Source organism: Dysidea avara, chromosome 1, assembly GCF_963678975.1.
Source record: "Dysidea avara chromosome 1, odDysAvar1.4, whole genome shotgun sequence".
NCBI classification, from domain to species: Eukaryota; Metazoa; Porifera; class Demospongiae; order Dictyoceratida; family Dysideidae; genus Dysidea; species Dysidea avara.
In genome coordinates, this window is record NC_089272.1 from 13,537,956 (window position 1) to 13,554,677 (window position 16,722).

The 16,722-nt window shown below is 38.2% G+C and overlaps 1 protein-coding gene across 1 annotated transcript in view; it reads left to right on the forward strand.

Annotated features, from left to right (window-relative positions):
• The window catches only part of LOC136259048 (IgGFc-binding protein-like), a 67,033-nt gene that overhangs the window by 28,289 nt on the left and 22,022 nt on the right, over positions 1-16,722 (forward strand). Inside the window, exons 23-35 of the mRNA XM_066052496.1 lie at positions 194-364; positions 528-1,457; positions 1,523-1,699; positions 2,287-3,210; positions 3,273-3,443; positions 3,595-4,521; positions 4,613-4,777; positions 9,239-10,177; positions 10,712-10,876; positions 11,682-12,620; positions 12,709-12,873; positions 15,143-16,072; positions 16,128-16,418. Coding sequence (XP_065908568.1) covers positions 194-364; positions 528-1,457; positions 1,523-1,699; positions 2,287-3,210; positions 3,273-3,443; positions 3,595-4,521; positions 4,613-4,777; positions 9,239-10,177; positions 10,712-10,876; positions 11,682-12,620; positions 12,709-12,873; positions 15,143-16,072; positions 16,128-16,418 — 6,894 coding nt within the window. The remainder of the gene's footprint in view (positions 1-193; positions 365-527; positions 1,458-1,522; positions 1,700-2,286; positions 3,211-3,272; positions 3,444-3,594; positions 4,522-4,612; positions 4,778-9,238; positions 10,178-10,711; positions 10,877-11,681; positions 12,621-12,708; positions 12,874-15,142; positions 16,073-16,127; positions 16,419-16,722) is intronic.

Sequence of the window (16,722 nt, forward strand, 5' to 3'; positions counted from 1 at the left end):
ATATGCAATGTGTATTGTGCATTGTGTGTACATTACAGTGTAATTTGACCATGTGTAACAACCTGTATCCATGTATCGGTACACACTATATGTATTGGTACACACTATATGTATTGTAACAGCTACTGATGTCACTTACATATCATCAATAGTGTTCAGGGTGTGATATTGCCATCTTGGTTTAATTTTGCAGCTATCCAGTGTCCACCAGGGATGGTATATCAGCAGTGTGGTCCAAGATGTCCTCAGACATGTGATAATATTGGAACATCAAACTGCCAAGGAGGATGTGCTGAAGGATGTTTCTGTCCTGATGGACAAGTACTATCTAATGAAAGATGCATTGATCCAATAGCTTGTCCTGGTAAGGCTCTTTAGTTTTAATCTTCTTATCTAGCAAAGAAATATTTAGCATATAATGCACAACAACAGTTTTAGCCTTTAGTATGCACTTACTGTAATGATTCATTGTGCTCATGTCAGTTGTGTATGCAATAAATGACATTACACATGATTGTTTCTACCAGTATGCAATCACTTGGGTGTACAGTACAATGAAGGTGATCATATTTCTCCCAACTGCTCCACGAGGTGTGTTTGCCATGACAGATATTTCCAATGTGAGCCACAACTTTGTACTATTAATGGGCCAACTTGTTATGCATCTGGTGATCCTCACTATCACACATTTGATATGAGATATTATGACTTTCAAGGAGCTTGTGAATACATCCTCTCACAACCTTGTGATGGCATGGAGTTTTCAGTAGTTGTAGGCAACAGCAGGTGTAATTCTAGAGCTACATGTACTTATTCAGTGAGAGTTGTAGTTCCTAGTGAGAACCTTGATATATTATTAGGAAGAGGAGGAGGAGGAACTGTTATAGTTAATGGTATACCACAAACCAACAATGGTGATGAAGTAATACTAACATCTGGTGGAGTGGAAGTTGTTAGAGTAGGAGGTCGTCCCAATGTGATACTAATTGATCTGGGGGTTAGAATTTCCTTTGATGGACAATATCGTGTAGAAGTTACTGTATCAACAAGTTGGAGAGGAAGATTATGTGGACTGTGTGGTAATTATAATGGTGATCCTGATGATGACTTTATAACTCCTAACAACCTTACAGTCACTGATCCAAATGACTTTGGCATCAGTTGGTTACATCCTTCAAATATTTCCACAGTTTGTCAAGATCATCCACCAACACCTGGACCTTGTCCTGCCAACCGCTTAGCAGAAGCTCAAATGAGTTGTAGTTTATTACGACGAGATACTTTTGTTGCTTGTACTGACTTAGTTGACCCTGGAACATTTATAGAGAGCTGTGTCTATGATTACTGCTATACAGATGATGAAGTAAACAGAGAACAGTACTATCATGGAAGTTTAGCTGCATATGCTTCAGCTTGTGCACACATTGGTGTAGTGTTGCCATGGAGAAACTTCACTAGTTAGTTACTAAGTACCATGCTATTGTATAACACTTTTTAAACTGACCGTGCTTTATTTTTGTAGATACATCCTCAGGATGTCCACCAGGGATGGTATATCAACAATGTGGTCCATTGTGTCCTCAGACATGTGATAATATTGGAATATCAAATTGTCATGGTGGATGTGCTGAAGGATGTTTCTGTCCTGCCGGACAAGTAATATCTAATGGAAGATGTATTGAACCATTAACATGCTCTGGTATGTAATAAGTCATTAAGTTTGGCAATGCTAAGTGGTAGCAACTGTAAACCTAATTCCTTATATAGTTAGTATGCATTCACCTGAGCCCCTGCCAAATTTAGTAATATCAAAGAGGTGAACTTTTGTTTGCTCCCAATGGTTTTGTACAGGAACGAGCATGTTTTCATGTTGTAAACATTTTTGCGCATCTGAATGGTCTATACTAATTGTATGGGATATTTTGAAATCTTTGTAACTCGTTGGTTCTTGCCTGTGTCAAAGCATTTTATGATAAACAGTTCTAGCATTTAAAGGGCTTCACAGTACTACTAAATGTTTGGGCAGTTGGCGCATGTAACAAGAGTTATTAATAAGAAACGAGGGCTCAGGTGAACGTGAACAAACTATTATTTGCCTGTCAAGAATAATTAGGCAGTACCATGACCTATAACAAAGCTTAGAATACATAGTCTATCTACATAGTTTAACATTTGTTAATTAACATCACTTTATAGTACATGGTAGCCAGGTTGTTAGATCCGCCCACACATGTGTACTTTTGGTATACAAAATACCACTTTACCATCATTTATATTCTATTGCAGAGTGCATATACATGGGCACACGATACAGCCAAGGAGATATGGTTCAACCAAACTGCAGTACAAGATGTGTTTGTAATAATGGACAGTTCTTATGTCAATCTCAAAGATGTATCACCAATGGAGCCACCTGTTATGCCTGGGGTGACCCTCATTACACCACCTTTGATTCAAGAAAGTTTGACTTTCAAGGAGATTGTGAATATGTCCTCACTCAACCATGTAACAGCAGTGAATTCTCTGTCCTGGTCTCTAACACTGCACACAATTCACGTGTGTCTTGTACTGATTCGGTGAGAGTCATAATTCCTAGTGAGGATGTGGACATATTGTTTGGAAGGAGAGGAGCAGTTACAATTAATGGTAGACTACAAGAAAACAATGGTGATGAGTTAATTCTACAAGCTGGTGAAGTAGAAGTGCTTAGAATAGGTGGGCGTCCTCTTGTACTGTTGAGCAGAAGTGGTGTAAAGGTATCATGGGATGGACTGTATCGTGTTGATGTCACTGTATCAACAAGTTGGATAGGAAGACTGTGCGGACTGTGTGGTAATTATAATGATGATCCAACAGATGACTTTATGACTTCCAATAACATTCTTGTAACTTCACCAAATGTTTTTGCTCACAGTTGGGTAACAAATGATGGCATCCGTGATACTTGTGGAGGACTCCCTCCCCCTGATCTCTGTCCAGCAGATATAATGGCAACAGCACAACAAAGATGTACTGAACTACAAAGAGAGTACTTTAGTACTTGTAATGCTCTTGTTAATCCTACTGATTATATTCAGAGCTGTGTCTATGACTACTGCAATTGTAATGCCGGTGATAGAGAAGATTGCTATTGTGAGAGTTTGGCTGCCTATGCTCGGGTTTGTACACAATTTGGTGTGATTTTACAGAAATGGAGACATGAATTTTGCCGTAAGTAAATTTTAGTGCTAAGATAATCATCAGTCTATGTACTCTTTTCACTTGTTTTGTAGCAATCCAGTGTCCATCAGGAATGGTTTATCAACAGTGTGGGTCACTATGTTTACGAACCTGCACAAACAACATCACATCTGATTGTCATGGTGGGTGTGCTGAAGGATGTTTTTGTCCAGATGGTCTAGTGTTGTCAAATGGACGATGTGTAGATCCAATTGTTTGTCCAGGTAATTTTAGTAGAGTTATTGTTGCTACACGTGTGCTTGTAAGATATTTCATTAGTTTTAAAGTAATTATGTACTGCTAGTGCTAATGTATTTTATTATCTGAAATGGTATTTACTATACTTACACTATGATTTGAGCTTTATTTAAACAGTGTGCAGGCATAATGGAATTACATATGAAGAAGGTGATCACATTCAACCGAATTGTTCTGCACGTTGTACCTGTCATGATGGACACTTCCGTTGTAAACAGCAAGACTGTAGATTTGATGGACCAACTTGTTATGCATCTGGTGATCCTCACTATCACACATTTGACATGAGATATTTCAACTTTCAAGGAGACTGCGAATACATACTCTCACAACCTTGTGATACTATGGACTTTTCAGTCATTGTTGCAAACAGCAGATGTAATTCTGTAGCCACTTGTACTTATTCAGTGAGAGTTGTAGTTGCTAGTGAGAACCTTGATATATTATTAGGAAGAGGAGGAATAGTTACAATTAATGGTATACTACAAGCCAACAATGGTGATGAAGTAATACTAACATCTGGTGGAGTAGAAGTTGTTAGAGTAGGAGGAAGACCTCATGTACTACTAAATGAACTCGGTGTGAAAATTACATGGGATGGACAATATCGTGTAGAGGTGACTGTATCAACAAGTTGGAGAGGAAGATTATGCGGACTGTGTGGTAACTATAATGGTGATCCTGATGATGACTTCATGACTCCAAATAATATGTTAGCTAGTAATCCAAATGAGTTTGGTATTAGTTGGTTACTTGTTTCCAACATATCCACTGTTTGTCAAGAGTACCCACCAACTCCTGATCCTTGTCCTGCTGACATAATGGACATTGCAGTAGAGAGATGTTCTGTGCTGGAAGGAGAACAGTTTAATCCATGCACTGGTGTTATTAGCCCAACTACATTTGTTGAAAGCTGCATATTTGACTACTGTTACAGTAATGAAGGAGACAGAGAATACTTCTATCAGCGCAGTAAAGCAACATATGCTGCAGTATGTGCAAAACGAGGTGTAGTGATACCTAACATTAGGAATACATCATCAGGTTAGTGTTACACATGTACACATAGTGCACAGAGTGACCTTGCCATTTCAAATAATACTGTAATCATCAATGTTACTGTTTTTGTCCATAGAATGTTCACCAGGGATGGTATATCAACAATGTGGTCCATTGTGTCCTCAGACATGTGATAATGTTGGAACATTAAATTGCCAAGGAGGGTGTGCTGAAGGATGCTTCTGTCCTAATGGTCAAGTGCAATCAAACAGAGAATGCATCAGCCCAGTTCTCTGTCAAGGTATGTGTGTATACTTGCTTGACATTGACATTATTGACAGACTGCATTAGCCCACGTATCCTGACATTAGTTTGTCACGTTAGTGTCAATGCCACAAATATCATGCCTGAATAGCTCCGCACCCCCTTCTCCAAAGGGAACAAATTTATATGTACTTACGCAGTATGTTATGGACACACACACACACACACACACACACACACACACACACACACACACACACACACACACACATGTACTTAAAACAAGCATTTCTCGATACTTTTAAATAGGCGATATGACTGGTTTTCCCAGACTGGGTCACAGCCTGCGAACAACACAAGATACAGCCTAGGAGTATACAAAATACAATACCTTTGTGGTGGAGTTTTCCACCAGAAGTATATAGCAGGCACATATGGCAAGCAAGTGTGTGTACATGCATGTGAGTAACTTGCCAATGGTTGAAGTTATGTGCACCAAATTTTCACACATTTTACACCAATTCCTTACCTTCCAGAGCATCTATTGTACAAGTAGCCAACAGCTACGTTTTCACCATTTATGATAGTTTTTAAACCGAGGTTAACTCTATCAGGCAAGCTCCAGGGAGGTGTGGGCCTGGAGTAGGGCAAGAATAGTAGGGTAAAAAACTGTGGTTTCGTGACCAACCTCTGGCTAACAAAGTTTGATGGTTTAATATTGCACTTTAGTGTATTTTAAACAAAATGAGCTCCCACGCCACTTTTTAAAGTCCGGGGAAAGTTCAGTAGAGCCAAAAGTCTAAAATGGCTACTAGCTGACATGCGCAAAAATAAAATAATGATAAAAATTCAAATAAAGGTTCCTTTTAGACTAATTTGGGGTCAAGGAATCTATTTCTGATGTTATTTTTGTGATTGGATGTTCCTATAACCTAGAAATTTAAGTTTGGTAGCTACCGGAACAAACAATTAGCTAGCTGTTTACAGTGATTAAGCCTTGTTCTTTCAGCTCCACAGTCAATAGTATCCCTCTTGACAGTACACGGCCCCCTTGACAGAGTTAGCTGACTAAAACTAGCTGACTGTCAATTCTTTGCAATGAGAAGCAATTAATGGCTAATGCCAAAAAATTGTCAACAACATTGGTTGAATTCAAGCTGCTCAGGTGAATAGAAAGTAACTCTCTCAAAAGCACGAGGAATATACTCCAGCATGTATGCACAGAGATGGGCAAGCTGTACAAGATCTAACATCATGCTTTAATATTGCTTTCCATTTGATCCGGTATTGCCTGCTCTAAGAACCTCACAATTAGCTATTCCAGCTACACCTGAGCTCATTTCAGACTTCAAGATGGCCAAGCAAGATGGGGAGACCCAGCCGATAAAAATTTTCATGGATGAGCGCATCTATTCTAAAGAAAAATCCATCCATGATTGCATAAAACGTAATTCACATCTCACCTTTGCAGGGATTCCATCAAGAAAAGTCTCTGAAAACACACTAAAAATAAAACAAGGAGAAATGGATAGCAGGATACTAGCATCCATGTTGATGTCAATGGTCTACTGTTTCTACCTGAGCTTATGAAACATCGTATATCTGAAGAATACCTAACACTGTTCAATTCCAATGGTACTTTCAGAAAGACTCAAAAGAGCAAACTTCTGCAGAAGTTAGCATTACTGCCTCTTGATGTCAACTCCTACACAGCATTAGTGGACAAGATGTAGTGCCTAGCATCACCTATGTGTCAAGAATGATGGGCCTCCACACACTTGGGGTGACTACACCAACAAAATAGGGTCTGTGATCCTGGCACAGCATGTCAGTATTACCACCATCATCTGCATCAATGATCCCCATGACTATGCTGAGTCCACTGATCAAAGATAAGCGTGAATTGTGCATTCAGGGTCAAGGTCCCATACCCAATGTATATATGAAGCCAGCTGATCTATTTCCCATGGTCTGCAATTCAAGACAATTCTCTGCACTGCTGGCAACAAGAAATGCCTCCAGGCTCTAATCAAAACTCATCAGCTCTCAGAACTGTCTAAGTCTATCAGTCAGGAACTAGTCTACTCAGTGGGTGAGGACTGAGTGAGTCTGTCAACTGGTGACACCAAAGAAAGCCTGAGTTTTAGCCAGGGTGGGGCTGACACAATTATACTATCTGTTTATGCAGCTCTAAGATCGATATCACCTGGTTATAGCAATCTCATAGTAATCGATGCAGAAGACACAGATGTGTACATTCAGGCTGCAGCCATTTCACATGACATTCCAGGTATTATAATACCTCTAAGAAGCAAATTTTTTTCTGCTGAGGCATGTGTACTGAATATTTTGCCAAATCTCTTATACCTTTTTGTGTCTTGTCTGGCTGTGATGCCAACAGCTGTTTTTCTGGGCACAGCAAGATATCCCTCTATGAGAAATTGTCAAAAAGTACTGAGGCCAGTAGCCTCATCTCAAAGTGTAGAAAAGGCCTTCTGCTGAGTGATAATGTCTTGAATGACCTTAAGTCCTTTGTTATCCGCTACATCTATGGAGACACACAAAAGTCCTCTCTGAATCTAGCCTGTGCAACCAAATGGAAAAGCCTAAAGAAAAACTCTTCGGTACGTTTGCTTCCTGATGATGACAATCTTGAGCAGCATATCAAATGTGCCAACTTTTTAGCCTATGTTCAGTGCCACCCTGACCTGAGAAGACATCCCTCTCCTATAGGTCATGTTTGGGAATTGGTGAATGGCCAGTGCGCCACACAAACCTGCCCTTACAATTTCACTTCCAGTCCCATCAGTGTGACAGGATGGCTATGACTTTGCCAATTCAGAGCTGAATCTGAAGCTGCATCTGAATTTGAATCTGATTTTGATACTGAACCTGAATCATCAAATGAGTTGGAGTCATTGGATGAACCTTGAATTAGACTTAGCACACTGTTTATATTACATATTATTGAGCAAAATTCTTAAAATTTTACATTAACAGAACATCCAATCACAAAAATAACATCAGAAATGGATTGCTTGACCCCAAATTAGTTTTAAAAGAACCTTTATTTGTGACCGGGCCTGCGAAAACAGGGCATGTGGGCACAAACTACACCCCATCACTCTATAGGTCATATCTCAGTATTGGAAATGTATATTTTCATTCTGTAACTTGCACCATGATGCCAATTAAATGCTTACTAAGAGCTGAAAATTGCAATGCCATAGCATAATGGTACAAAATGTTATGAGTGATGAAAGTGTAAAAAAGTAGGCAAAATCATGCGCCCACATGCCCTATTATTGCAGGCCTGGTCACATTTGAATTTTTATCATTATTTTTAATTTTGCGCATGTCAGTTAGTAGCCATTTTGGACTTTTGGTTCTACCGAACTTTCCCCGGACTTTAAAAAGCGGCGTGGCAGCCCATTTTGTTTAAAATACCCTAAAGTACAATATTAAACCATCAAACTTTGTTAGCCAGAGGTTGGTCACGAAACCACAATTTTTGACCCTACTAGAAGGTGTTTGAAAGTATTAAACAGGAAGGTACAGGGATGAATTAGGTCAAGCTATGGGCTATCCAGGTCCCAAAATAGGCTAAATGAAAGCAATTATTTTATTAAACACCACAAAGCTGTACAGCTGCATACAGCCATCCCCAAGCTGACCAAGGCCTCAAATCGCATGCACAGATCACCATTGTGCTTGGGAAAAGTAGCCAGCAAAAGCAGATCACTCAAGTCTAGCTGGTTTTGATGGTGCAGTTTGATACTTTATTCATTTGTCTTTGTGTTCTTGGAAATCTACTGTCATGGGCAATAAGACCGGTTTTCACAGATCCAGTCACATGTCAAGATTGAGCGAAATGGCCAAGCAGAAGATTTGTGCAAGAATTTTTTTCTTTCTTTTCTTATCTATTATGCAGACTTTATAAAAATTGTCAGCTTAAATAATTAAATTAGACAAGACGTTGCAACACAAAAACATGAAATCCAAGCATCGTATAGAACAGAAATCTAGTAAAAATGTAGTAACAGTTATGACATCCATACGTGTGTAACTAGTTATACTCTATGACTCTCTAATAGAACAGTCACCTTTTTATTTTACATGTAATAGAATATCTAACTAAATATGTTAACAATGCCTTGTAATAGAGCAATCATATTAATTCTAATATAGGCTCTTAATTTAGAGTGTTGCAATAGGAGAAAACTCTCTTGGTTGCTGTTTGTAGAAGCATAAAGTACATAAGTAACAGTAAGGTATCTGCTATTCACCTTCACTAAGTATTGAAAGTTACAGGGTGTTTGTGTGCTGCAAAAAAAGTAAAACTACAACATAGTTAGTTTCTACATTGCAAATTAAAGGGTGTTCCCTACTTTTAGACTTACAATATTGATATGCTTTAAACATTAATGATCAAATTTATTGTTTTTGCAAATACATGCACAGTTGGGTAATTTGTCCAGCTTGTTTTAATACTATACAGAATGCAGTCACAATGGCATAATGTACAGTGAAGGAGATCAAATACAGCCAAACCGTTCTGCCCGATGTACATGCCGAAATGGGAACTTCATATGTGAGCAGCAACGCCTTACATTTGATGGACAAACATGCTATGCATCTGGTGATCCTCACTATCACACATTTGATATGAGATATTTTGACTTTCAAGGAACTTGCGAATACATCCTCACTCAATCTTGCTATAGTATGGACTTTGCAGTCATTGTAAGAAATGATGCACACAATTCACGTGTGTCTTGTACTGATGCAGTGAGAGTTGTAGTTCCTAGTGAGAACCTTGATATATTATTAGGAAGAGGAGGAGGAGGAACAGTTACAATTAATGGTTTACTACAAGCCAACAATGGTGATGAAGTAATACTAACATCTGGTGGAGTAGAAGTTGTTAGAGTAGGAGGTCGTCCTCATGTACTGTTAACTGAACTTGGTGTGAAAGTTACATGGGATGGACGATATCGTGTAGAGGTGACTGTATCAACAAGTTGGAGAGGAAGATTATGTGGACTGTGTGGTAACTTTAATGGTGACCCTGATGATGACTTCATGACCCCAAACAATATGTTAGCTAGTAATCCAAATGAGTTTGGTATTAGTTGGTTACTTGTTTCCAACATATCCACTGTTTGTCAAGAGTACCCACCAACTCCTGGTCCTTGTCCTGCTGATATAATGGACATTGCAGTAGAGAGATGTTCTGTGTTAGGAGGAGATCAATTTAGTCCTTGTAATGACATTGCTAGCCCAACCACATTCATCGATAGCTGCATATTTGACTACTGCTACAGTAATGAAGGAGACAGAGAACACTTCTATCAGAGCAGTATAGCAACATATGCTGCAGTGTGTGCAGGAGGTGGTGTAGTGATACCAATATCTAATCTAACAAATACATCATCAGGTTAGTTAGTCATAAATACATACATACAGAAAAGCAGACATTGTGCATGTCACTTTTGACTAGGTCATCCGTATCACAATACATAAACTACACCCTTCTTGTCCAATACCACCTTTTGTTGCTTGTGCACAAGTGCTTGGATGGTCTGCGTAACAAGAGTTGCACAGACTACTGTATTGTCTTGAATTAAGGTTGGTCCAATATAAGTGCATGGTCACCAGGGATATAGAGTTTTACAACACTGGGTTTTGAATAAATGCCAGATTACATATGAAATCCCACAGTGACAATTCTAGCAAATAGCATTTTATGGACTTTGAAGCATGAACCTGTGTTATGTGATAAGGAATAGCATTAGCAAATGCAATTGCTGATCTTGTAATAAATTCCAGTCTCATATAGGTGCTAGTCTCACCAGGGTAAAAGTTGCTTGAGTGCCAGTCCATAATTGGAGGCAATACGATATGCATGTAGGGCTTATAACTACAAAAGGTATATGTTCATCAATAATACTGCATGTGTATTCATTCACAGAATGCCCACTAGGGATGGTATATCAACAATGTGGTCCATTGTGTCCTCAGACATGTGATAATATTGGAACATCAAATTGTCATGGAGGATGTGCTGAAGGATGTTTCTGTCCTGATGGACAAGTATTCTTAAATGGAAGATGTATTAATCCAATAGCTTGTGCAGGTATTAATGTCTTGTCACATGTCTGCATTGTGTATGTACATATTGGCTAGTAGTACATCAGACCAGACCAGGATGTGCTGTAAGTTAAACCCATTGAAGGCTGAATTCATGGCAACTACTGGCCAAATTGCTGAATCAAGATTTTACTATACTTAGAACTACTTGGTAGTAACAATACATTTTAATACTTACTGTAAAATAAGGAACTCAGCTACGTTAAGTTATTACATGAACTTTGGTAAAAACCAGACAATGAAATCCCAACTAACTGTTTTCAAAGGTGCCTTACACTATTCTAAAGTGCATAGTTCTCTTACAGCTCACAGCTGGCTTCTTCATGGTCTATTCCATTTTCGGTGTTTCACATGTGTCATGTCTCATCCAGGATGAAATAATCTAGGGTCATTTCCATTGATGCATATAGTAGTGTCTTCTTGGTAATACAACAGTTATCAACTTTAAGAACAATTTAACTCACCTATTTTATAATAAATAACTAATAACAAATATTCACTTGTGTGTTAGTCTGAGAAAAATCTGGTAATCCCAGAAATGAGATCCCTACAGGCATGTCTGTTTTAGCCTTAGTGCACCTTTTTATTTTATTTTTTATTTCTTGCATGGTTTATAATGTACCGCCATATGATGGCTACTTTTGTTAATGATAGCTATCTCTAAGTCTTGGTTACAGAGATAGCTATTGCTACTACATAGAGTGTGCCAAATTGGCAAGAGCATACACCATTAACAATTGTGTACTACAGTAGATATTGTTCCATTATCATTGCTGGGTAATTATATATAGAATGCAGTCACAACGGCATAAAGTACAATGAAGGAGATCAAATACAGCCAAACTGTTCTACCTGGTGTACATGCCAAGATGGACACTTCCTCTGTCAGGAACAAGAATGTAGATTTGATGGACCAACATGCTATGCAGCTGGTGATCCTCACTATCACACATTTGATATGAGATATTTTGACTTTCAAGGAACTTGTGAATACATCCTCACTCAATCTTGCTATAGTATGGACTTTGCAGTCATTGTAAGAAATGATGCACACAATTCACTTGTGTCTTGTACTGATGCAGTGAGAGTTGTAGTTCCCAGTGAGAACCTTGATATATTATTAGGAAGAGGAGGAGGAGGAACAGTTACAATTAATGATATACCACAAGCCAACAATGGTGATGAAGTAATACTAACATCTGGTGGAGTAGAAGTTGTTAGAGTAGGTGGAAGACCTCATGTACTACTAAATGAACTTGGTGTGAAAGTTTCATGGGATGGACAATATCGTGTAGAGGTGACTGTATCAACAAGTTGGAGAGGAAGATTATGTGGACTGTGTGGTAACTTTAATGGTGACCCTGATGATGACTTCATGACCCCAAACAATATGTTAGCTAGTAATCCAAATGAGTTTGGTATTAGTTGGTTACTTGTCTCCAACATATCCACTGTTTGTCAAGATCACCCACCAACTCCTGGTCCTTGTCCTGCTGACATAATGGACATTGCAGTAGAGAGATGTTCTGTGCTAGAAGGAGAACAATTCAGTCCCTGCAATGACATTGCTAGTCCAACCACATTCATTGATAGCTGCATATTTGACTACTGTTATGGTAATGAAGGAGACAGAGAACACTTCTATCAGAGCAGTATAGCCATATTTGCTGCAGTGTGTGCAGGAGGTGGTGTAGTGATACCGATATCCAATCTAACAAACGGATCATCAAGTTAGTGTATATAATTGTTTTGGCTTACCTCAGTGTGTTTGTTTGCTTTAAGCCTTTTATGTTATGTTCTTATTTCCTTCACCAATAGGATGTTCACCAGGGATGGTATATCAACAATGTGGTCCATTGTGTCCTCAGACATGTGATAATATTGGAACATCAAATTGTCCTGGAGGATGTGCAGAAGGATGTTTCTGTCCTGATGGTTTATTGCATTACAATGGGACATGTATAAATCCCATAGCATGTCCAGGTATGCCATTTAACAGTACATACAAGCTGTGTGGTGATCACATAATTATTCACATTCATGGATGTATCATACACTACGATAGTAGTGTATAGTAGGGACCACAAAGGAGTAGGCGTGGCCCATTGGATAAGATCACTCAAAAACCAGCCTCAATTTTCCCTATCAACACTGAGGCAGTATTGGTTAGGTACAACTAAGCCCAGGCAAGTTTTCAGATCAACCCAAAATGCTTTCAACAAGTTGCTACAGATTTTTTTTAAATTTATTAACGGAATTTTCTACTGACTGACTGAGTAACTGACTGATGTCTTCAGACAAGCGTAACTCAATAACGGCTAAGACTACGGGCTTGATTTTTTTCATTGTTCAACGTTGCTTCAGCCCGACAGGTGCCTTTTGGCATACTGTAGTACGTACAATACATTCTTCATGGACTTACCAGTGTCCTCCTTTGTGTCTCATTCATCTTTGCTGACAGTGAAAAGTGTCAATTTGGTGTTAGCACATGATGGCTTCCCTTCGAAACGGAAACAAGAATGGAAATCGTCTGTATTTGTCATAGTGGCTATTTTGATAGCAGAGGTGCTTTTCAAACAGTTCTTGATTTGAAATGCTGTGTAACAGGTTGAACGAAGCTGACAACAAAGCACAATAGATACTTCACTTTTCAGACGAAATTTGGGGCGCGTGGTGCCATTTCAGATGCGAACGCATGGGTTCACCAGTCATAATAGTTATTTTTTAAAAAGTTAACAAACAAGTACATAGAAAAATTTGGAATTTTCAACTAGAGTAGGGACCATAGCACATTGATAAAAAGTACTGAAACAAGCTGGAGTAGTGCACAATATTAAATCACAGTAAAACAATAAGAAGTGTTATATCCCTACTATGCATTTCCATTATGGTATCTTGAGTAGGGACCAGTCTATTTTGCTTTTTTTCCACCTATTTTTCTTTCCAGCAATTCTTTTATTTTTCACCTATTATGCTCCATATTTTGCTCAAGAATTATACATTTTGCTCAGCACTGATCTTTGTTAATTGAATATTTCCAATTACAAAGCTACGGTTTTGCCTTAAAGTGACTGTTCTATTAGAGTATCTCGATCAGCAATTACTTCTAACATGTAAAGCAAGAAGCTAGCTAATATTGCTTAACATGTGTGACTGTTTTATTAGGGTATCTCGATTGTCACTTGTTGTTCCAGTAACAATTAGCTATGCATTGTCGATATTTTAGCACGTCTGACTGTTCTATTAGAGTATCTCGATCTTTTGTGCAATTTTCATTTTCACTTCACAAAACTTGTACCTATTATGCCAGCATTTTGCTCATTGCTTTTGCCCACCCATTATGCCAAAAAATTTGCTGGCGAAATCAACGGGTCCCTAATCTTGAGCACAGTAGGAATATAAACACTTCTTATTGTTTCACTGTGATTTAATATCATGCACTACTCCAACTTGTTTCAATACTTTTATCAATGTGTTATGGTCCCTACTCTAGTTGAAAATTCCAAATTTTTCTGTGTACTTGTAGTATGTATGTATATAGTACTTTATGACCTTAATTTGACTGTACAGAAAATAGTTCAAATAGTGCATCTGGCTCTCTCTGCCAAAATCTGTGTAATTAATTAATACTAATATACAACAAGCATATGTGACCGGATTTGCGAAAAGGTACCTTTTCCACACATTTGACATACCAGCAAACAAAATGATGTAATACTTGACTCCATATACTGTTTAACTTGCTCTAAGCATCAAAATGTAGCTAGATACTGTAGCTACATTCATTGAAACTTTCAAGCAATTATATGTCATGATAAAAAAGTTATGAAGCTTTAAAGTTCAAAAAATGGGTCAAATTTTGTGTGTGAAAAAGGTACCTTTTCGCAAATCCGGTCACATATAATATTATAGTAGATATCGCTACACTCAAGCATATACAATCATAGGTAATATATCTAAGTTCACTGCTGCTTGGTCTGCTTGTCTCGGCTCAATTTCTAAGTCAGTGCAGGCATACGTAGGTATGTGTTTTTTTACCTTGAAAACATAAATACTAGCTTGGTAAAGGTAAAGTACTGCAAACAGTTGTATAACATGTTTATCAATGTTATATAAAGTACCAGTCTTGTTTATAACCTTGGAGATTAAATAATTATACAAAAAATACTAAATTTTCCATCATAATAAATCGCATTGTGTATCTATGATAACTTTGATGATACCATTACTATGATAACTATTTTTAACTTAGTATGTAGCCATAATGGTATTGAATATGAAGAAGGAGAAGTAATACAACCAAACATTTCAACGAGGTGTACTTGCCGGAAAGGATTCTTCCAGTGTGAAACACGCAATATCAACTCCCTTAATGGTCCAACTTGTATCGCATCTGGTGATCCTCACTATCACACATTTGACCAACGCTACTTTGACTTTCAAGGAACGTGTGAATACATTCTCACCCAGTCATGTAATGTGTCTGAGTTTGCAGTTATTGTCTCTAATGGTGCACACAATGAACAAGTGTCTTGTACAGACACAGTGAGAGTTGTAGTTCCTAGTGAAAACCTTGATATATTATTAGGAAGAGGAGGAGGAGGAACAGTTACAATTAATGGCAGGCTACAAGCCAACAATGGTGATGAAGTAATCCTAACATCTGGTGGAGTAGAAGTAGTTAGGGTTGGAGGACGTCCCAATGTAATACTAACTGAACTTGGTGTAAGAGTTTCATGGGATGGACTATATCGTGTAGAAGTGACTGTATCAACAAGTTGGAGAGGAAGATTATGTGGACTGTGTGGTAATTATAATGGTGATCCTGATGATGACTTCTTAACACCAAATGGATACCTTGAAACTTCACCAAATGCATTCGGCCTTAGCTGGGTGTGGAACAATGGCACTCATGACACCTGTGGTGGACTAGCTGCTCCTGATCTCTGTCCTGATGATCTTATGGATGAAGCTGAAGAACGTTGTGGTGTAATAACTGGAGATCAATTCAGGGCTTGCAATAATATGTTAAATGCTAGCACATTTATTGAAAGTTGTGTATTTGATTATTGTTATGGCAGTGAAGCATTAAGAGAAAGCTTTTACTACAACAGTATTGCAACATATGCAAGTGCCTGTGCCAGAATCGGTGTTGTTATATCAAGATGGAGAGACTCTAATGGTTAGTTATTATACTGCGTGCAATTGCTTGACTTATACTCTTTTGTATTCTGCAGAGACCACTGGTACAGCCAATACCACTACTGGCAGTACAAGCAATTCAACTACTGGTGGTACAAGCAATACTACTACTGGCGGAACAACTAATACTACATCTAACACTACTACCACTATACCCTCAGAATGTCCACCAGGGATGGTATATCAACAATGTGGTCCATTGTGTCCTCAGACATGTGATAATATTGGAACATCAAATTGTCTTGGAGGATGTGCTGAAGGATGTTTCTGTCCTGATGGACAGGTGTTCTTAAATGGACGATGTGTTAACCCAATAGCATGTCCAGGTCAATTACATAACTTTGTGTATACCACTTAATGACACAGCACACTTTACTGTGTAGTCTGTATGTGCAGTACATTTTATCTTTTATAGATAGTTAGCAGCTCAAGTAGCCATCAGTTTTGATATATATATATAATGTATTGCCCTGAAATTTATAAACGCAGAAGATTCGATTTTAGATGGTCTTAAAATTGTAGGATTATATTCATCAAATTAAGCGCACATATTATATTGCATTTACATAAAATGCATGTGCATCTACTGAGGTTTGTATAAAAACAACTTAAATGTAAGATACATTTACT